Genomic DNA, 22997 nt, shown 5'->3' with positions numbered 1-22997 from the left:
AGATGAAACCAATTTCATTAGAAAGAGGACTCTCAAATATTTCTGTGCATATATAGTATCTCACCCAGATCATTGTGTAAGAGGATTTATGATCGTTTGAAGTTGTCCCAAAAATTCACTTTTGATAGGCTGAAGTAGATCGACCATAACTTTTTGCTCCGACAGACAAATTAGATGAAACCAATTTCATTGGAAAGAGGAATGGCAAAGATTTCCGTTGATACATAGTAGATCACCCATATCATTATGTACAAGGAGTTATAATCATTTAAAGTTGGAGCAAAAATATGCCAGGCCTCAGTACTTTTTCCTGCACGTTTTTTTGTTCACTACTATTCACAGTTCGATCAGCATGTTCATAACTCGTCGCTCGGGTGTCCGTTTTGGATGATCCACATATTAGTGGAAAGCTTATTCGATACTCTATGCAATGGTGGGTCATAATATAAGACATTTCTCATGGAAAATTTATAATTCATTCTAGAAGATAGAACCTAACACGTTTATGCATAAAATTTCAACGAAAAATTTCCCGGGGTATTACATCTCCCCCCTAGAAACATTCATCCTCGAATGACTCTTGACATGCCAAGATTAGATAGGAAATAGAGCATACAGCTGAAGCCATTCGTTAGACTCATCACCACATCGTTTCTCACTCCGAATGCAACATAGAATGCATACATTCAAGAAACTACAGCTGAACACTTTAGAAATGACAGCTGAACTGCTGCAACTTTTATCAAAAGTACATGATTTAGAAAAGAACGGTACATTCAGCTTGATCGGAGTTCGCAGAAAATAGGTGCGGGTACTTGGATCGCATATCCGTCTCATCTTCCCAAGTTTCACCCTCAACAGAATGGTTTTGCCACAACACCTTGACAAAGGGAACTTCTTTGCTCCTTAGTCTTTGGACACTGAAATCAAGAATCTCATCAAAAGAAAGATTTTCTTGAATGTCAGCACTCACAGAGGAATCCACTACCACGGCATCGTTAATATGCTTTCTAAGCATAGAGACAAGGAATATTGGATGAACAGAGGACAACACCGAAGGCAACTCGACTTCATAAGCTACCTTACCAACACGGCTAAGAATTTTGTAAGGACAAACATAACGGGGACTAAGCCTCCCCTTCTTTCCGAATCTCTTCACCCCCTTCATGGGTGAAATTTTCAGATATACTAGATCACCAACTTCAAACTCAAGGTCTCTCCTTCTAACATCCGCATATGACTTCTGATGACTCTGTGCAGTTTTCAACCTTTCCCTAATCAACTTAAATTTTTCCATAGCCTCAAATACCGAATTAGGACCACTTACAGCCGCTTTACCTACCTCAAACCAACCTATGGGTGATCTACACTTTATCCCATATAAGGCTTCAAACGGAGCCATGCCAATACTAGAGTGGAAACTGTTATTGTGAGCAAACTCTATCAACGGGAATTTATCATCCCAACTTCCCTTAAAGTCAAGTACACAAGCTCTCAACATATCCTCTAAGGTTTGGATGGTCCGCTCTGCCTGACCATCAGTCTGCGGATGAAAAGCAAAACTCAAAAGCACTTGGGTACCAAGACCCTTCTAAAAAGCTTTCCAAAATTGTGAAGTGAACTAAGTACCCTTATCTAAAATGATAGACAAGGGAACTCCATGCACTCTGACTAGCTCTCGAATATACAATCTAGCGTAACCCTCAGCAGCATATGAAGTATGAACAGGCAAGAAATGAGCAGACTTAGTCAACTTATTAACCATAACCCAAATAAAATCATGATGGTGTCGGGAAGGAGGTAAACCAATCACGAAGTCCATATTTATCTTTTCCCACTTCCAGATGGGAATACTAAACTTTTCCATTATACCACCAGGTCTTTAGTGTTCAACCTTAACCTATTGGCATATTGCACACTTAGCTACAAACGCTGCTATATCTTTCTTCATGCCACTCCACCAATAGGTTTCCCTTAAGTCTCGGTACATCTTGGTGGCACTAGGATGAATAAAATATCGTGCCCCATGTGCTTCATCCCTAATCCACTATCTCAGATCATCAACATTTAGGCCACCCAATCTACCCTGCAATCTAAACACACCATCTCCCCCTTGGGGGAAAACCTCTACTTTTTGGTCCTTGACTGACTCCTTTAGTCTGACAAAACTAGCATCTAAGTATTGCTTTTCCTTTACTTTCGAAACCAAGGAGGATTCAGAACTACTCTAAACCCCTATACTACCTTCAGCAGAGTAAAACAACATAACCCCCAATCTAGCCAAACTATATACATCACGGGCCAACTCTTTCTTACCTTCTACCACATGTGAAACACTACCCATGGACACTCTACTTAGGGCATCTGCCACAACATTGGCCTTGTTTGGATGGTACAGCACACTCATATCATAGTCCTTTAACAATTCTAACCATCGTCTCTGCCTAAGATTCAATTCTCTCTGGGTAAACACATACTGCAGACTCTTATGATTAGTGGAAACATCAACATAGACACCATACAAATAGTATTTCCAGATTTTCAAAGTAAACACAACAGCAGCCAACTGTTGTTAATGATAGCTAGAACGAAGGTCTATCTTTGAGAAATAACTTGCACCTTGCAATTGGTCAAACAAATCATCCATTCTTAGAAGCGGCTACTTATTTTTTATGATGACTTTATTCAATTGGCGGTAATCAATGTACATGCGCAAAGAGCCATTTTTCTTTCTCACAAACAACACAGGAGCACCCCAAGGAGAAACACTGGGCCTTATGAAACCCTTATCTAGTAAATCTTTGAGTCGCTCTTTCAACTCCTTAAGTTGTGCAGCGGCCATACGATAAGGAGGAATAGAAATAAGCTGAGAATTGGGAAGAAGATCAATCTCAAACTCTATCTCTCTATCAGGAGGTATCCCTGGGAGATCATTCGAAAAGACATCAAAAAACTCATTGACGACGTTAACAGACTGGGGAGTTAGAGTCTCAGACTTAGTGTCTTTGACTCTACCGAAATGGTAAATACAACCCTAGGAAATAAGCTTTCTAGCTTTGAGGTAAGAGATAAAATTACTCTTGGGTGACACAGAATTCCCAGACCACTCAAACACGGATGCACCTGAAAACTGAAACTTGAGCACTCGGGTCTGACAATCAATAGAGGCATAATAAGAATACAGCCAGTCCATACCCAGAATCACATCAAAATCTTTCATGTCTAACTTAATCAGATCAGCCAACAAGACTCTATGATGAACGATAACAGGACACTTTTTATACAGTTTCTGGGCAACAATCAAATCACCCACAGGGGTAGAAACTAGGATAGACTCAGGAATAATCTCAGGACTCATTTCAAAATTCACAGCAATCAAAATTGTAACATATGATAAACTAGATCCAGGATCCAGCAAAGCATACACATCAAACTGAAATATACGAAGCATACCAGTAACAACATCGGGACAGTCCTCCTGTTCCTGATAGGACGGTAAAGCATAAAATCTATTTTGGCACTGCCCGCTAGTGTTGCTAGAAGAGACGTCTTGAGCTGGTGCTGGGCGAGTCGCTGAAACTGGAGCACTAATAGTCTGAGTCTGGGTCTGAGGGCGATAGGCACGATGCCCTTGTCAACCCTGTGGACAATCTCTAACTCTGTCACCTATGTTACCATACCAGAAACAGACCTTCTTCTCATCCCAAAACTCACCCGAATGAGTCTTACGACACTTAGGACATAGGGGATGATTTGGCTTACTGCCAGCACTGTATTGTGACCTGGATGCATATGACCTGGTACCTTACTTCTGCCTACCTCTAGGAATGGGAGCACTAGCAGATGATGGTGCTGGCATAGATGAATGATCCTGATACTGAGGGCGACTCCTTCCCTGTGATCTAGTCTGACCCTGTCTGAGCTGCTCGAACCTAGCTCTCTTATTCCCTCTCATTCTATCTCTTTCCTTAATCTTGTCTGCCTCAATCTGTTGGGTATGAGTCATCAGCCTAGAAAGATTCATCTCACTATTCAGCGTAGCCGACCTACACTCCTTAACCACATAACGAGACACTCCAGTCACAAACTTACTCATACTAGCCCGATTATCAGCCACTAAGTTAGGAGCATACTTGGCCAACTGATTGAACCTTACACAGTACTCCCTAACAGTCATAGAGCCCTGTCGTAGGTTCATAAACTCTTCCACCTTCGCGTCCCTTATCTCCAAAGGGAAAAACTTATCCAGTAAAGCATCCTGGAACTCTTGCAAAGTTGTAGGGATACCTCTCTCACCTCTACCTTTCCTCCAAGCAACAACCCATTCATAAGTAAGGTCTTTCAACCTATACGCAGCCAACTCCACACTTTGTTCCTCAGATACATGCATCACCTGATTAATATTCCACACCTCTTCTAAACACATCCGTGGATCCTCATCAGACTTGGACCCATAGAATTTTGGCGGATTTATCTGCACGAAGTCACGGATCCTAGCAGCAGCTGAATCACTTCCCTGCTACTATGGAGTCGGGGCTGGGTTGGCCTGAACATTTGTAGTAACAGCTTGGGCTAGCAACTAAAAGGCTATCTGAAATTCAACATGAGACAAGTTTTCATTCAATGGGTCAGTGGGTTGAGGTTGCTGACCATCATTATTTCTTCACGCTCGATGTGGAGGCATATTTCTGAAAGAGCAGAGCATGAATCAATATCAAAGAGAGACACTTTAAGCACGATAGAATTTTGAAAGAAAGAATCAAACTTTTTCCTAAAATGTTTTATAGCCTCTTGCTCAGATATGTGGCGAGCTACATACTGATGATCAAGATCCCTAGGACACCTTAAAACCTTAGGCTATGATACCAAGTTTGTAATGCCCCGGAAAATGGGTCCTAGAGCATCACACAGTGATTGAGGCTACGAGTAGCCCCAAGCTAACCCTTTGAGCCATTTTTATTCAGTAGAAGACAAATCAACGGGGTTTCCATAAATAACCCTCAAATATCAATAGAGTAATCATCATCCAAGAATAAAAGAATTTCAGTAAGATAACAAAATACGACTTATTAGTCAACTCCCAACATCTATACTAGTCTGACAAGCCTCTAAGAAAATCAATAAAACCAGCGAGCCATTGAGATATGCACCAACTAACTCATACTCAGTTATCAAATGTAAATAATTCCGTGAAACCAACATTAGACATCACGTCCTCAAAATATGAGGACTCACCATAATAGAGGATGTAGAACAGCGTGTCTGAAAAATCACCGTTGAACCAGGAACTGAGCACCTGAACCTACATTCCGAGAAAATACAGCCCACATCCGTAAGTGTGGGTTAGTACCATAGAAAGGAACCGAGTATATGGGGGTGTATGCAATTGTATAAACATCATTATTATAAATATTTATAAAAATATGCAGGATGTATGAAAGACTCACACAACCCAAAGAAAATCATCATAATCATGAGAGGATGAAATAAGTACAATATTATATGTGAGTCATCATATAATTTGTCAATCACTTTCAGTTCATCAAGAATATCAATTATCATAATGTAAATATCATTTAAATCTTTTGAAAGAATAACTTTCACAATTCCTCTTTCAAATCACTTCACCATTCACCATAGACAGAAGGAAACACACACATACTGGGAGATCCTATAACCGACATAAACCATATGAGCTACAGGGAGTACAACGTACAACCCACGTTGGGGAGATCCGTCCTATCTTTGCCATTGGAGTAGGACTATCAATATCAAATCCACATAAACTAGTGATCACTATATAAATCAGCCTTCAAGCTCACTCCTATGGGGGCACATAGTTCTAGGGAAGTAAGGTCGCTTTATACCTCCCACTCGGTGCTAAATATTTCTACCGAACTTAGCTCAGATCATTTCAAAGACAATCCACAAAAAAACAATTTTAGTAATATATAAGTATACATCGGGAGCCATCATGCTTCCCATCTATCAAAATCAACCACGGTGTGGATTTCTTTCACACTCGAGTTTAAAACAACTCCATTAAGATTAAAAGGTCAAATAATTCAAAATATCTCAAATATTCAACATCAACATGCTTATAAGACTCACTTTCTCAAAAAAAACACAATCTCCAATGGGGATTCATGACCCAAATATCAAAATCATGATAAATATCGTTCAAGATTCATGTTTTATATCACCACATATGTAAATTCATCTTTCAAAATCATAACCATCAAGATTTCATAATAATCATCATAAGATATGGGTTCATGCCTCAAATTCATAAAAATCAAATAAAAATCATGCCTTTGTAAAGAAAATTACTTTTGGGCACAAGAACGAAAGAGAGTTCTTGTAGAAAAACCCGACATACCTTGAATGATGAACTTTATATCGATACTAATTTTTGAAATGTTAATCATTCCTTTGAATGATGGTTCTTGGAGTTCTTGAACTAGTAACTTGGAATCTTGAATACATTTGCAGAATTAATGGTGAACTTTGGAAGTTCTTGAAGTTGGATGTAAGAGCTTAGGGTTTTCTTTTTGAGGGAGTTTGATGAAATATAACATATAATACTTCTAATAGGCTTTAATATATGGTTTTCACAGATTTTAGTTGAGGGGGAATGACCAAAACTCCCCTAAAAAATAAAAAAAATCTCGAATCTGTCCTTTGGTGGACTGTTTTGATAGTCTGAAGTAGATCAACCATAATGTTTTACTCTAATATTCAAATTGCATAAAACCAATTTCGTGAGAAAGATCACTCTCATATCTTTTTGTTGATATATAGTATCTCACCTAGATCATTGTGCATGAGAAGTTATGATCGTTTGAAGTTGACCTAAAAATTCACTTTTGATAGGCTGAAGTAGATCGACCATAACTTTTTGGTCCGACAGACAAATTAGATGAAACACATTTCATAGGAAAGAGTACACGCAGAGATTTCATTTTATATATAGTAGATCACCCAGTTCATTATGTACAAATATGATCATTTAAAGTTGGTGCAAAAATACGCCAGGCCTCAGTACTTTTTCCAGGACGTTTTAACTCGTCGCTCAAGTTTCCGTTTTGGATGATCCACATATCTTTGGAAATATTATTCGATATTCTATGCAATGGAGGGTCATAATATGAGACATTTCGTATGAAAAATTTATAATTCATTCTAGAAGATAGAATTCAACACGTTTACGCACAAAATTTCAACGAAAAATTTCTCGAGGTATTACAGATATATGGAGAAAAGTTCAGATTTCCTGCACTTAAATTACACAAAATTCCCGTTAGGGATATGACTACCCATACCCGTCATATCCTACAATACAAGTGGTACCAACCACTCATCCCCTTGGCCTCCTCTTTGATCAAACACTATCGAAGGAATGACTTACACAAAGCAAGTTGTACCCAAAGCATACTACCCATACCTTCGACCCGTACCCCTGGTAGAATAAAATCACAAGATGTTTGAACACTATCCACCATACGAGTCCATGTTATGACTCGTACCATGGCTTACAGCTCAAGGTGAGCCACTCATAGTCAGATCCAAATTAAGTTTCCCAATCTAAGATTAAGTGAAAGAGAGAACCAAACCCAAAAACCTGTATCCACCAATACGACTCGTATTAGCTAAGTTGTATCTATTCTAGAAACTAAATTCAATCCACTATCAATCACTTGTCAGTATATGACCAACCCATACCACTCGAACCCAGTGTACGACTCGTTCCCCCTTGTCGTAACTTGTCCAGAAACTAGAAATCCATGAAATGTTGTAAGGGTTAAAATCCCGGTTGTTATAGAGGGCGACCATCCTTAGTATATATTATTAATCTCATAAATCAATAATAACTACAAAACACCAATGCGGGCTAGAAACAATAGGTATGCATGAATTTGAAGTAAATGCCTAAATACTAGAACTCCCCACATAGAGTTTACAATTTAAAGTTTATATTGTTGTTATTTTTGTATTTTGTTCATGAACAATAAAATTCAAACTCTTAATTGGTTACAAATCCCACGTATTAGCATGGTTAGAATTAGAGCGCTTGGCATACACCATGCTACTGTGGGATCAATTTTTGGCTCTAGAGGGCCACTATATTTCTTGCATGACCGCATACCCTTGCTTGTGTAGTAGGATACAAAAAGTTTTTGGCACCGTTGTTGGGGACCTGAAAATAGGAAAACTTTTTGATTTTTAATTTTTCAATTTTATTTTGCTAGTGCTAATTACATGGTTTTAGCTATTGAACTTGTAGGTACAAGTCTAAGTCTCAAGTAAGTTGGTGAGGGAAAGAAATTTGGTTGAACGATATGTCAAACCTTAGTTACGCTTGCACCAATTGAGGAGTGAAAAAATACTTCTCTATCCTATCTTAAAAGTTTAAAAGAGTGAATCCATTCTTCACATAATGGATGATGAATAACCATCCTAGAGGATAGTATATAAAGTGGAAATCCCACTCATAACTAATGTTACCTCTGCCATTTAGAGACCAAATACTATGGGTATATTTGAGCTTAGGAAAACATGGTGCAATTGTTGCAAAACAGGTGGCAGTTCATCCGCCTGTGACATGAGGATACACAGGTTCTTCTATAAAACTTCTTGGAGATTAGTGACACTTTCATTCCAACTGGAATCTACACAAATTATGTAAGACTTACCATTTCCCCCTTCTCACACTTGTGGGATGTGAAGAAATAGAACAAGGCAAAACCTTAAAACTTAATCACTATTTGGGTCGACCTGTAAAAGACGTTCCTCATCCAATTCTTTCCATCTCACAAAACTGAATGGTTGAGAAATGAGATCCTATATTTCAAAAAAAAGCTAGATGAGAATTTTTATCATGCATATTACAAATTTATGTTTCTTGTCAAGAATTGTCTACATCACCAGCAGGCCAAGAAGGTATTAACTCATACCTTTGTTGAAGGTATTGACCATAAAAAAAATTATGCTAGATTTTGCTGCAAGTGGTCATGCTTTAGAGAAACTTACGATGAATTATATACTCTCCTGTACCAAATTGCATAGGGTAATCCCAAACTACTGGGTGATGTTTCTAAAAGTGCAATGGAGAAGACTACAGGTATGATCGAGGTGGATAGCATTATAGCATTGGCTTCACAGTTGTCCTACTTTCATAACCAAAAATGATATAGTTTAGTAAGTTGAGTTTGAATCAACCTCATCCCAAGTTAATGCAATTTAGCATGCTCAAACTTGTAGTCTAATTTGTGGAGGTCGTGGTCACTCTTAAAACTTATATGGAGCAAATCCTGAGTTAGTGAATTTTGTCGGCAATACATAAAACGGGAATAAGAATTATTATAATTCTTGCAACCACAATTGGAAGAATTATCCTAATTATGCATAGGGCAGTAACAAGGCTCAATCTCATTCATTTAAGCAGTAGTAGCAAGCAATATATAATAACATTCAGGCCAATAATATAGAAGAGACTTTTATAAATATTCTAGTCAACCAATAACAAATAGAAGTGAATATAAAAAATCAAAACCACATAGAATAATTAGGAGACACAGTAAGGCCAGTTGGCTTAGGCATAATACACAAAAGCTTAATAGGGTTAACCTAGTGATACAAAAAATTTAAAGGTTGCATGTAATGGTAATCATATTTAGGAGTGGCAGAGATCTAATTTATAAATCTCTAAAAAAAATTAAGAGGTACACGTTGAGTTGATACCACCGCAAGAAGATGAGAAGCATGTGGCAAGCAAAGAAGCTCCAAATTTATGAAATTTTGTGTACAAAACCAATGACAACTGAGCATATACTATAGAGACCACCACACCATTCTCTCATTGGCTTATAAATGCTAAATAGGATGTATTCTTTAAGAAGTTGTTTAACACCTTATAGAACTGTGCATTAAACTTCTTTTGTAAGATTTTTTGTATGGAATGCCTAATTTCCCTAATTACTTAAAGAATATGGTGACAAATAAGACAAAGCTTGGTGACATTGAAATGGTAGCACTTACTGAGGTGCAATACCCCTCACTTTCCTTAAGTCTAAATTATATCTCTATAAGATTAATAAATTTAATCAGTCTTTTTTAATAAATTTCTTATCGTGGATATCATGTTTGAGAATAATGATGTGTAGCAGAATGTTGAAACTATATATCCACCCGAGTAGTAGTGTATGTTAAAGAGTCATGACCTATTAGTAGTCAGATGGTCTAGAATTTGGTTACATGAAGTTACAAGGTTAGCAGTCAGAGTGAGGGTGACATTTAGAAAAATGAATAGTTCTAGCTGTGTAATCATGGTTTAAGGAGTGGGTTTCCATTGTAAAGTCATAGACTAATGTGTAGCAATATTTGTGGACTGTATGGTAGCCTGTGAAAGAAATGGTTGGCTTTGATTTTTATCTATTTGAAATAGGGAGGATCTCAGAATAGATAGTTATGGTAGTTGTAGAAATCATTTACAAGTGGTAAATAAAAAGGGGTAGGTTAGTTAATAAGTTGTAGGTAGAGGCTCATTAGTGTTTGTTGAATTTTCAAAATCATTGTGATGTATGATTGGGTATGGAAGTATGATGTGAGGAATTAGAATATATTAATAAAATTGAAGTGGGTTATATTATAAGATTAAGATCGACTAATCCTATCATGTGACTTTACCTCACCCCTTCCTCTTGATGGTTTTTCTTTGGTAGTAACTAGTGTTTTATGTGAGAGGGTATGTAGTGGATTTTGAATTGTAATAGCGAGGTTGTTGTGATTATAGGTAGTAGTTAAGTGAAGAGAAATATTTGGGTTGATTTCCCAAATTGATGGACTAGTGTAGTATGTGCCATTCTTTATCGGTGGTATATAATTGAGAATAGACAATATGCTTGAACTTTAGATATAGAGTGTAGTGGTGAGAATAGTAGCTCAAGATTGATGATGTATGTTTGTTGGAATTAATTGGTAGGATGGATGTGATGTGTGCAATGGCCAAGGTTGGAAATTTGTGAAAAAGAGAGTGGATAAATGATGATGTATATACTTGAGTACTAGATTTAAAAATGATGAATTATGGTTGAGTCATAAGTTGATAAGAGTGATAATCATATAGGAATAAGTTGAACCCTATATAGCATGTTATTAGATAAGGTGGTATGGTATAAGTGTCATGTGTACTCGGTTTGTGTTTTTTAATTTTGTAGTACGGAGAAGTCTAGGGAGTTGTTGTATAATGTTCATTAAAGTTGAATTCAGGAAATGTAGGTATGTAATATGCGCCATTGATATAGTCTTATAGATTTTTGCCAAGTTCTAGGTTTTGTGATTAGAGGTGTAATAATAGTATTCTAAGGAATTGAAGATGGAACATTAAGTATTTAGAAACGTGAGAGTCCATTCCCATAATAATGTTAGTCATAAGTTGGTGACTTTGGGGTTAGAGGAAATTATGATTAGTATCCCTGAAAAAGATGATCCAAAAAGAATTTAGTGTCTTTATGTAAAATTCTTGAAGAAAGTTTCGGTTCGTTTGTGTATCGACATCCTTTATTGTGTTGAAAACTGTCGTTATATATTGACGAAAGGTTAGATTCTCAAGTCTAGAAGGGTGACTTTGATCTAACGGGTAGATGATGGAAGTATTAATAGTGGGGTTTACACTTTTAGGTGTAGTCGTTTGGGTTAAGTTCTATTATTTATGTTTATTGTAAGACCCCGCAAAAAATCCTAGTCGTCTAAATACTTTAGAACATTCTAAGAAAGGTCCCAGACTTGGAAAATTTCCAGTTAAGTGTTAGGAAGTAGTTTTTTCCTAAGCCCTCAAGCTTTGAGGAATCTATTTGCAACCTTCCCAACCTCCGAAAGTTAATTTTTAAGTTGATTCACGATCGGGGGAGTCAATAGTGCATCTTGGGTGAGTTTTGAAATTTTTGGACAAGCGTAAGGCCATGTTTGGTACTCCGAAATAGTAGTTCAGGGAAATTTGCCCGTGGCGCCCTGGCCAGTCTAGTATGGGAAATTTTTGCACTTTCATTCCGCATTTATAAAGGTAAATGAGTCATTTTTCCAACCCAATCCGTCCAAAACACAAGATTTAAGCCTATTCTAAGCACATTAGGCTTAATTTCATTACTTTTCTCTCAAGCAATTCCCTTAAAACTCCAAAGCTCCTCCCCCAAGAAGTCTAGATCCTCCATTGTTACTCCAAGGAAATTTTAGATTGAGGGGTACGACAGATTTAGAATGATGGCTTAAAGCCAAGGGGAAGATGTAATACCCCTAGTATTTATGCCTTAAATCTTTTTGTGGTGTCAAGTTTCAAGTAAGAATCGTGACAAATCAATTCGTATTCAAGCATACTTCTCCTACTTCCATTTCAGAGATTATTCTACTAAAGTCCTACGTCATGTGTTCAAATTATGACTTTGTCTATGGTTCAAATTCTCTATGGACTTATGTTCATGATATGATCTCCCAACTAGAAGCAATTATGTCTCTCAGTAATCCATTCTTTTATGTATTCAAGCCATATATTATGTTGTTCATGATCTATGAAAATCTATGTCTCTCAGCATGCTTGGACTTAAGAAAAAATGTTTCTACATGTCACCGATTCATCCTATGTCTGGATTATCCAAAGTTATAAAGTTTATGCAAACTCATTGAAAATTTCAGCTCTTTAAATGAGGACCAATTGCTTCAAGTGGCGATCCTTGTATTAGTTTTAACTACATAAATTTTGGCCTTCTGCTATATACCTCATAATATGTTCATCCATGTTTCTAACTCTGGTGTGTCCAAAGAAATCATGTTGAGTTGTGTTTTTGCCAAACGACCCTTTACTTATGATCCAAATACTTGATATATGGAGCACTTCATGTCTATTTTATCTATCGTATCTTCATTTCATTTCACTCCTTGAGTAGATTAACATATATGAGTTATAATTGAGCAGTGTTTCTTTCATTCATGATGTGTATGCTCGGGCACCTCAATGACCCTTTGTATGTTGGTATGATGATAGTTGTAACACCTTGCAAAATTGTCCATACATTAGCTCATGATAATATGATCTTAGATTTAAATGACTAGAACAGTGCCAAAGAGACTTAGTCTTATTTTTGGCTTCCAAAATGAGTAAAGTTTAAACCATATACAATTTCCCTAATTTTGACTTTTTATCATGTGGGAAATTGAATGATCTTTCCATTGATAAAATATTTACCCAAATTTGATACCCGAAAAAGAAGTTATGGCTAATTTAAGTCCTAATCATAAAACACCGTCATTTTGGTGCTTGGCGCATCGCAGAGTGGGCCTATTTAGCAATTGTCAAATTCTAGTTGCATAGCGCGATTGTGGTGCATCTTACTGTAATTCCAGGTCCCAATAAGTAGGACAACGTGATGGCTCTGCATCACGATGACCTTAAAAATTGTATTCATCAAATTCCAGTGAGCCACCGCGATCGTGGCGCATTGCGGTGGTCCATAAAATCGGGCTCCCAATTAAATTTTTATTCTATCTCATTAAGGCTATATTGGATAATTTTCACCCCCTTATCGGCTTAAACACGGATTTTAATCCCAAATGACCTCATTATTAATAGTTTCATCAGAAACCATCAAGAACACCCATTAGGGTTTCAAACAAGAAAACCCAAACAACTCAAGATTCAACCGTGGGTTTTAGAAATTGATTGAAGATTTGGAATCCCCAACCATGGGCATCAAGAATTATCCTTTAATTTCCTAAATAGAGGTACATGGGGTTTATCCTAAAAACTACATGGGCTTACCAAATCTAGAACATGATTTAAAGATTATCAAGTATGAATTTTAAAGGGGTTTTGAAACTTATGATTTAAATTTCGCTTCTTGGGTGTGTTGATGAATATGTATGAATATGTATGATGTTGAAGATTTGATTGAGAACATTATTATTAAAACTCCTCTCTTTGATGATTTAGAGTTGATAAAGTTGTTGGGAATGATTTGAGATGCTTGTTTAGTATTTTGAAGAGAATGTTTTCAATATTTAAGTATTTAACATGATTTTTATGATGATGAGAAGGATTTTGTTGTTATGATTTCGTCCATTTCTTAAAAAAGAAAGAATTGCATATGATTGATATCTTTGACATGACCAGCTTGTGTATTTGAAATGGTGAAAAAGAGAGTTTCTTGCATATGTTTACATGAGCTTTAAGAAAGATTTTCTTGAAATGATTTATTGATATAGTGGTCCCAGATTACATTTTGTAGTAGAGATTATTATATTCTAATAATGGCTCAGAGATGTGACTTGCATGTCAATGGTATGACAATACCATATAAATATATGCCATAATAGAGTTAGAGTTTTCAGAGTATGTTTTCAGAGAATGCATGTCTTAAAGAGTTAAAAATGGACATAAAGAGAGTTAGGTGGTTGCTTGAAGAGGGCTAGAGTTTAAGTAACTCTTAGCTTAAAACTTTTGTTTACTGATCCAACTTTATTATTTTTATGCTGACGATGGTCGTGTGGCGTATCAGAGTCAGAGACTCTAAGCCTTGCGGCACACTTAGGTTTGAGGCTTCCCCGTCGAGTCAATGGCAGATTCCATATAGCCCATGGAATTCCAGAGTTGTAGGGTATACCACCTAGCGCAGAAGTAAAATAAAGAATGTCTCAGAGTTCAGATGATTTTCTTTCAGAGTCTTTCCGAAATGCCCATGAGATTTCTTACTAGATGATATGTTTATGAACTATTTTTAAATTGCTCTTATATATATTGAATATAAAATATTATTTTGGATTTTCTCTAGGTACTAGTACATCTGTATTGACCCCCTACCTCCCAGGTTCAGAGGCTCAGTCTAAGGGTCCGGCTAATCAATAGAGTATCTTAGAGAGAAGTAATTTGTACAGTGGTGACCCTTCTTTGTTCTAGAAGGCCTGTTATTTCATATTTTGTTATTTCGTTGTTTTGGTCTACTGGGGGCCTTGTCGCAGCTTTCAGATTGTTGTCAGATTTTCATGTAGTAGAGATTTTACATACTATTCCATATGTTGTTTAGTTGAGTTTGGATTTCATTCCTTATTGTTAAACTAAATCCTGAGTATGACCATATTTCTGTATCAAATTATATTTCTGTATCTCCTTTTATTATATGAATATTGTGCATGATTACCACATAGAGTATGACTCCCAGGACTTCATGGTTCAGTATCTCCGTCTCGGCCAGGCCCTAGTTTAGGTCGTGACAAACTTTGTATCAAAGCACAGTTTATGGTCCTAGCATGTCTGTGAAATTGCGTCGGGTAGAATCTTGTTTATGGATGTGTAGCACACCACACTTATAAGCAGAAGGCTACTAGGCATTTAGGAATGTTTTCACTCTTTGTAATTTTGTTCATTCTTTGAAGTCTAATCTGTCCTCTAATCCATTATCTGTTGCATTTCTGAAATCAATCATGCCTCCCGATTGTACTAACGATTAGAATTCTCAGAGAGATGAGGGGCGTCCCACTCATTGGATAAGGACTCGAAACAAAGCTTAGACTCCGTAGATTGATACTACTCTGGGAGCCCCACTTACTCAGACCAACCCACCTAGGGCACCCAGAGCTCGCCAGATGGGGACTAACAGCACTCAGCCTCATGAGAGAGAAATATCTAATGTAGAATTTAGATAGTCCATTCATATGCTTACACATTTGGTAGCCATACAGACTCAACGTTTGAAAGATTTGGGTCTTCATTTGTTATGTCTGAGGCTACAAGAGTGGCCCAGTTCATAATGATGAACCCGCAAATTTATTAGTACCAAGGTAGAAAAGGATCCACAAGAGTTTGTGGATGATATGGAGAAGATCTTTAAGGTGATAAATGTCGATGACGTAGAGGGGGTTGATTTAGTAGCTTACCATCTTCAGTATGTAGCTAACCAATGGTATAACGAGTGGGAAGATTCAAAGAGTGAGTGTGCTGAGCCCATAGTTTGGACCAATTTCATGGAAGCATTTCTAGATCAGTTCTTTCCTCTTGAGTTGAGGGAGGCCAAAGCCGAAGAGTTTATGAATCTAAAGAAGGGAAATATGAGTGTCTAAGAGTACACTATGTATTTTAACCAACTAGCCCATTATGCTCCAGAGATGACTAGTAACATGAGAGCCTAAATAAGGAAATTTGAATCCGGCCTTTTGGATGACTTAGTAATTGAATGTCAGGGAGCAATATTGAACCAGGACATGGATTTTGCTAGAATGTTTGTCCACATGAAACAAGTTGAGGAAAAAAAAGAAGATAGCTGAATCTAGAGGGAAGGACACACAGGCAAAGAGAGCCAAAATATCAGACCAGAGCTATAGTCACCAGCAGAGTGGAAATTGGGATAACAAATGGTAGAAGAAGAAGAATTGGGGTAATGCGTAGTCTGCAACTAGTGCCCCAATGACCAGACCCCCAACAGGATACCGTACTCAAGATTTTTATTATAGGCGGGGGCCGAGGATGCAGGGTTCACTATCTCAAGGAAGTGTAGCTCAGACCTCTCGGACATACCCGTGCTGTGAGAAATATGGGAGGAATCATATAGGGAGATGTCAGTTTGGCACTGTGGTGTGTTATTCATGCGGCCAGCCAAGCCATATCAAGATAGAATATCCAGAAGAAAAGGGTAATATTGGTGGATGCAAGTCAATGGCTAATTCTTCTGCACTACCACCGCCTCAGAAGGGTGCTACTTCAGCCTCCAGAAGTGGCTACAACCAGTTGTATGCCTTAACCAACCCCCAAGAGGCAGAGGCCTCACCGGATGTTGTTGCTGGTACGTTGCAAATATTTTCCCGTGATGTTTATGTATTACTTGATCTCGGGTCTACCCTATTGTATGTGACCCCTTATTTTGCTGTTGGTTTTGGGTTTGAACCCGGTGTGATTGCTGAGCCTTTTTCTATTTCCACTCTGGTGGGGGATTCTATGGTGACTAGGAGGCTGTATAGAAATTGTGTGGTGACTGTTTGTGGTTAGGATACAGTAGCAGACCTCATAGGCCTAGTCATGCTTGGTTTTGATGTTATCCTAGGGATGGACTGGCTTCATTCGTGCTATGATACATTAAATTGTAGAACTCAAAGAGGCACCTTTTCTTTTTTAAATGAATCGGCGATAGAATGGGAGGGGCATTCTTTAGCGCCTAGAGGGAACTTTATATCTTATCTCAGAGCCCATAAACTTATATCCAAATATTATTTGTACCATCTTATTCGAGTTAAAGATTCTAATACCAAAAGTCCTTACTTTTCATCTATCCTGATAGTAAATGAGTTCCCAGAAGTCTTTCCAGATGATCTCCCAAGAATACCACGTGATTGGGAGATAGATTTTGGCATTAATTTATTGTCAGATACACGTCTATAGAATAGCTCTAGTAGAGTTGAAAGAGTTGAAAGAGCAGCTAGCAGATCTTCTAGATAAAGGTTTTATCCACCCTAGTATTTCTCCCTGTAGTGCACCTGTACTCTTAGTCCAAAAGAAAGATGGTTCTATTTGTATATGCATAGATTACTATCAGTTCAATAAGGTCACAATTAAAAATAAATATTCTCTTCCTAGGATTGATGATCTTTTTTACCAGCTTCAGGTTGCTAAGTTTTCAAGATAGATCTTCATTCGGGATATCATTAGTTGAAGGTTAAGGAGTCAGGTATTCCCAAAACAGCTTTTCGAACTAGATACGATCATTATGAATTTTTAGTCATGTCCTTCGGGTTGACTAATGCCCCTGCGGCCATCATGGATCTTATGAACAGGGTGCTCCATTAGTTTCTAGATCTATTTGTTATTGTTTTCATTGATGATATTCTGATTTATTCCAAGAGTAAGGAGGACCATGCCAATCACCTTCGAATTATCCTTCAGACTCTCAAAGATCATGAGTTGTATGCGAAATTTTTAAAGTGTGAATTCTGGATTAAATCTATTGCTTTCTTAGGGCATATTGTTTCTAGTGACGGGATTAAGGTTGATCCCCAGAAGATTATGGCAGTGAGAAAATGGCCTAGACCCATGACTCCAACCGATATTCGAGGCTTCTTGGGTTTGGCAAGGTATTAAAAAAGATTTGTAAAGAGTTTTTCTTCATAGCTGCACCACTAACTAAGTTGACTCAGAAAAAGGTGAAGTTCATGTTGTCTGAATCCTATGAGAATAGTTTTGAGTAGTTAAAATCAAGGTTAACAACTACTTCTGTTTCGACTCTTTTGGAAGGTACGGAAGGGTTTGTTATGTACTGTGATGCATCTCGTATGGGATTTAGGTGTGTACTTATGCAGTACGGTAAGGTGGTGGCTTATGCATCCAGGCAGTTGAAGGTGCATGAGCAAAATTACCCTACCTATGACTTGGAGTTAGCGGCTGTGGTGTTTGTGCTTAAAATCTATCGGCATTATCTTTGTGGAGAACATGTTGATGTTTTCATTGACCATAAGAGTTTACAGTATGTTTTCTCAAAGAAAGAATTGAACCTCAGGCAACGGCAATGGATGGAATTGCTAAAGGATTATGAAATGAACCTGCAATATCATCCAGCCAAGGCAAATATGGTAGCCAACGCCTTTAGCAAGTTGTCTATCGGCAGTCTTTCTTATGTTTAAGAAGGAAAAAGAGAGATGGTGAAGGATATTCACCGACTAGAAAATCTTGGAGTGAAACTTTTAGATTCCAAAGATGGAGGGATAGTTGTTCACGAGATAGCTAAATCATCCTTTTGTGTGGAAGTTAAAGAGAAGCAGATCGAAGATCCCCTTTTGATGCAGATCAAGAAAGATATAGGCCAATAGAAGGTGATGTCCTTTAAAATTGGTGATGATGGTATTTTCAGATATCAGGGTAGATTATGTATACCAGATGTTGATGGTCTGCGGCAGAGATCCTTGGAGAAGCTCACACTTCGAGGTATGTTCTTTACCCAGGCTCTACCAAGATATATTATGTTCTAAAAACCACTTATTGCTGGAATAATATGAAGCGCAATGTGGCTAACTATGTCGCCAAGTGTTTGAATGTCAACAAGTTAAGGTAGAACATATGAGGACTGGTGGTACTTCCCAAGAGATTGCTTTGCCCTTATGGAAATGGGAAATGATCAATATGGATTTCATTACTGGATTTCGGAGGTCCCAAAACCAGTATGATACTATTTGGGTGATTGTTCACAGGCTGACCAAGTCAGCATATTTTCTGCCTGTGAGGACCAACTATTTGGGGGATGATTATGCCAAGCTTTACATTGAGGAGATATTCCATTTGCACGGGGAACCTATATCCATCATATTTGATAGAGGTACGCAATTCTCTTCACAGTTTTGGAGGTCTTTTCAGAGGGGTTTAGGTATCCAAGTGAACCAGAGTACTGCATTTCACCCTCAGACTGATGGGCAAGCTGAGCGCATCATTCAGACCCTTGAAGATATGTTGAGGGATAGTGTAATTTACTTTAAAGGTATCTGGTTAGATCACTTGTCATTAATAGAGTACGCTTATAATAACCCAGTATTAAGATGGCTCTATTTGAAGCTTTGTATTGAGAAAATACAGATCACCGGTAGGGTGGTATGAAGTTGGTGAGACTCAGTTGTTAGGGCCTAATCTTTTTCATTAGGGGATGAGGGACATTAAAATTATTAGAGAATGACTTAAAACAACTCAGAGTAGACAAAAATCCTATGCCAATGTTAGGAGAAGAGACTTAGAGTTTGAGGTTAGTGATTGGGTGTTCCTCAAAGTGTCCCCTATGAAGGGAGTTATGTGATTCGGGAAGAAAGGTAAACTGAGTCCTCGTTATATAGGGCCATACCAGATTTTGAGAAGGATAGGTAGAGTTGCGTATGAGTTAGAGTTGCCTACAAGTTTGGTTTATGTTTATCCAGTATTTCACATATTCATGTTGAATAAATGTATTGGAGACCATTCGTTAGTGTTGCATGTAGAGGAGGTCAAAGTTACAGACTCCTTATCCTATAAAGAAGAGCCTGTGGCAGTCTTGGATAGCCAAGTTAGGAAACTGAGGAGCAAATAAATAGCCTCGGTCAAAGTGCTGTCGGAAAATCTTATAGTTGAAAAAGCAACTTGGGAATCAGAAAATGACATGAGAGATAGATACCCAGACTTATTTAATTCGGTGAATGACGAAAGGTAAGGTACAATCCTTGTCTTATTCTTTTATGGCCTTAGTATACCTTAAATCATGCTTGTCTGTGTTTTGTGTCATCATTCGGTGATGAACGATCCCAAGGTAGGGATAATGTAACACCCCGCAAAATCGACAATGCGTTAGCTCATGGTAATATTCTCTTAGAGTTAAATGACTAGAATAGTGTCAAAGAGACTTAGTCTTATTTTTTGCTTCCAAAATGAGTAAAGTTTAAACCATACATAATTATCCTAAATTCTAATTTTTATCGTGTGGGAAATTGAATGAGCTTATCATCGATATAAGATTTGCCCAAATCAGATACACGGGCAAGAAGTTATGGCTAATTTAAGTACTGACCATAAAACACCATCATTTTGTGCTTCGCGCATTGCGGAGTGGGCCTATTTAGAAATTGTCAAATTCTAGTAGCATAGCATGACTGTGGTGCGTCACGCTGAAGTTCTAAGTCCCAACCAGTGGGACAACGTGATGGCTTTGAATCGAGGTGACCTTAAAAATCCCATTCATCAATTTCTAGTGAGCCGCCGCGATCGTGGCGCATCTTAGTGGTCCATAAAATTCGGGCTCCCAGTTATATTTGGTATTTTTCATCCTCCTTATCAGCTTAAACCCAAGATTTTAATCCCAAATGACCTCATTATTAATATTTTCATCAGAAACCATCAAGAACATCCCTTAGGGTTTCAAACAAGAAAACCCAAACAACTCAAGATGCAACCGGGGGTTTTAGAAATTGATTGAAGATTTGGAATCCCTAAGTCATGGGCATCAAGAATAATCCTTTAATTTCCTAAATAGAGGTAGGTGGGGTTTATCCCAAAAGCTACATGGGCTTATCAACACTAGAACATGATTTAATGATTATCAAGCATGAATTTTAAAAGGGTTTTGGAACTTATGATTTAAATTTCGCATCTTGGGTGTGTTGACAATGTTATTGTTTTGGTCTTTAGGTCTTTCCCCATTAAATTAATTTAAAATTATATGAATATGTATGATTTTGAAGATTTGATTGAGAGTATTATTATTGAAACCCCTCTCTTTGTTGATTTAGAGTTAATGAACTTGTTGGAAATGATTTCAGATGCTTGTTTAATATTTTGAAGGGTATCTTTTCAATATTTAATTATTTAACATGATTTTTATGATGATGAGAGGGAGTTTCTTGTTATGATTTAATCTTTTTCTTAAAAAAAATGGAATTGCATATGATTCATATCTTTGACATGACCACTTTGTGTATTTGAAATGGTGAAACAGAGAGATTCTTGCATATGTTTACATGAGCTTTAAGAAAGAGTTTCTTGATATGATTTATTTATATGGTGGACCCAGATTTACATTTTGAAACAGAGATTATTAGATGCTAATAATGGCTCAGAGATGTGTCTTGCAAGTCAATGGTATGATGATACTATATAAATGTATGCCATAACAGAGTTAGAGTTTTCTGATTATATTTCTAGAGAATGTATGTCTTAAAGAGTTAACAATGGGCATAAAGAGAATTAGGAGGTTGCCTGAAGAGGGCTAGTGTTCAAGTAAATCTTAGCCTTAAACTGTGATTTGCCAATCTGGGTATATTAATTTTACACTGGCGACGGTCTTGTGGCGTAGCAGAGTCAGAGACTTCAACCCTTGCAACATACTTGGTTTGGAGGCTTCCCTGCCGAGTCAATGGAGGATTCCATATGACCCATGAAATTTCAGAATTGTAGGGTATACCATCTAGCACAGAAGTAAAATAAAGAATGTATCAGAGTGCAGATGATTTTCTTTCAGAGTATTTCAGAATTGCCCATGTGATTTCATCCTATATGATATGTTTATAAACTATTTTTAAATTTCTCAAATATATGTTTAATACAAATTATTATTTTGGATTTGCTCTACGTACCAGTAGATCTGTATAGAACCCCTACCTCCCAGGTTTTGAAGCTTAGTCTAAGGGTAAGGCTAATTAGTGGAGTATCCGAGAGAGAAATGATTTGTGCAGTGTTGAGTCTTCTTTGTTCCAGAAAGCCTGTTGTTTTAGCATATGTTATTCAATTATTTTGGTCTACTGGGGGGCCTTGTCCCAGCCATTATATAGTTGTCAGATTTTTATATAGTAGAGATTTTGCAGACTGTTCCAGATGTAGTTTAGTTGAGTTCGAATTTCATTCCTTATTGTTAAACTAAAATCAAGAGTATGACCATGTTTCCGTGTCAGATTATATTTTCGCATCTTTGTTTATTATGTTAATGTTGTACATGATTACTAGATAGAGTAGGACACCTGGGCCTTCATGGTTTGGGATGTCTGTCACGGCCAGGCCCTAGTTCGGGTTGTGATAGTAGTTGTGAAGGCATAGTAATGTGTTAGGTCTGGGATTAGATGTTCTTAAAGGTGAAAATTTCTTATGTGAGTTCTTGAGTTAAGGAAAGAGAGAAAGGGGAAAGAAGAAGATGAACTTCCACTATGTAAGATAGCTAAGAAGGAGCTATGTGGTAAAAAATATTAGTGAGAAGAATTTAATTAGATGATCTTAATGGGGAGATCCATGAAGTGGGTCTTGTAATGATACGCTTGAATGTTGTGATTGATGAAAATTCAAATCACTGGTTTATGTAGTTGGTACTCCTTGATTAAAAACTTAGGGGTGTTTCGTGGTAGTGATAAGGTAAAGTAATTTTCTTAATAGGATATAGAGTACATGTGACTATATCTTAAGTTAGCATCTTGTTATTCCGGGTTAGGTTTCAACGTAAAATCCCATTTGCAATGTGACTCAAGTTTTTATG

At 37.4% G+C, this 22997-nt stretch overlaps 1 protein-coding gene across 1 annotated transcript; it reads left to right on the top strand.

The window, feature by feature from the left end:
* Nucleotides 1-16507: 16507 nt before the first annotated feature.
* LOC107841236 lies at nt 16508-17026 on the top strand. The gene has a single exon (XM_016685211.2). The coding sequence runs from the start codon at nt 16508-16510 to the stop codon at nt 17024-17026; it is 519 nt and encodes a 172-aa protein (XP_016540697.2).
* Nucleotides 17027-22997: the final 5971 nt, after the last annotated feature.

This window comes from Capsicum annuum, chromosome 9 (assembly GCF_002878395.1).
Source record: "Capsicum annuum cultivar UCD-10X-F1 chromosome 9, UCD10Xv1.1, whole genome shotgun sequence".
In the NCBI taxonomy this organism is placed as follows: domain Eukaryota; kingdom Viridiplantae; phylum Streptophyta; class Magnoliopsida; order Solanales; family Solanaceae; genus Capsicum; species Capsicum annuum.
The sequence above is the reverse complement of the archived record's forward strand: the minus strand, read 5'-3'. Positions and strand labels throughout refer to the sequence as shown.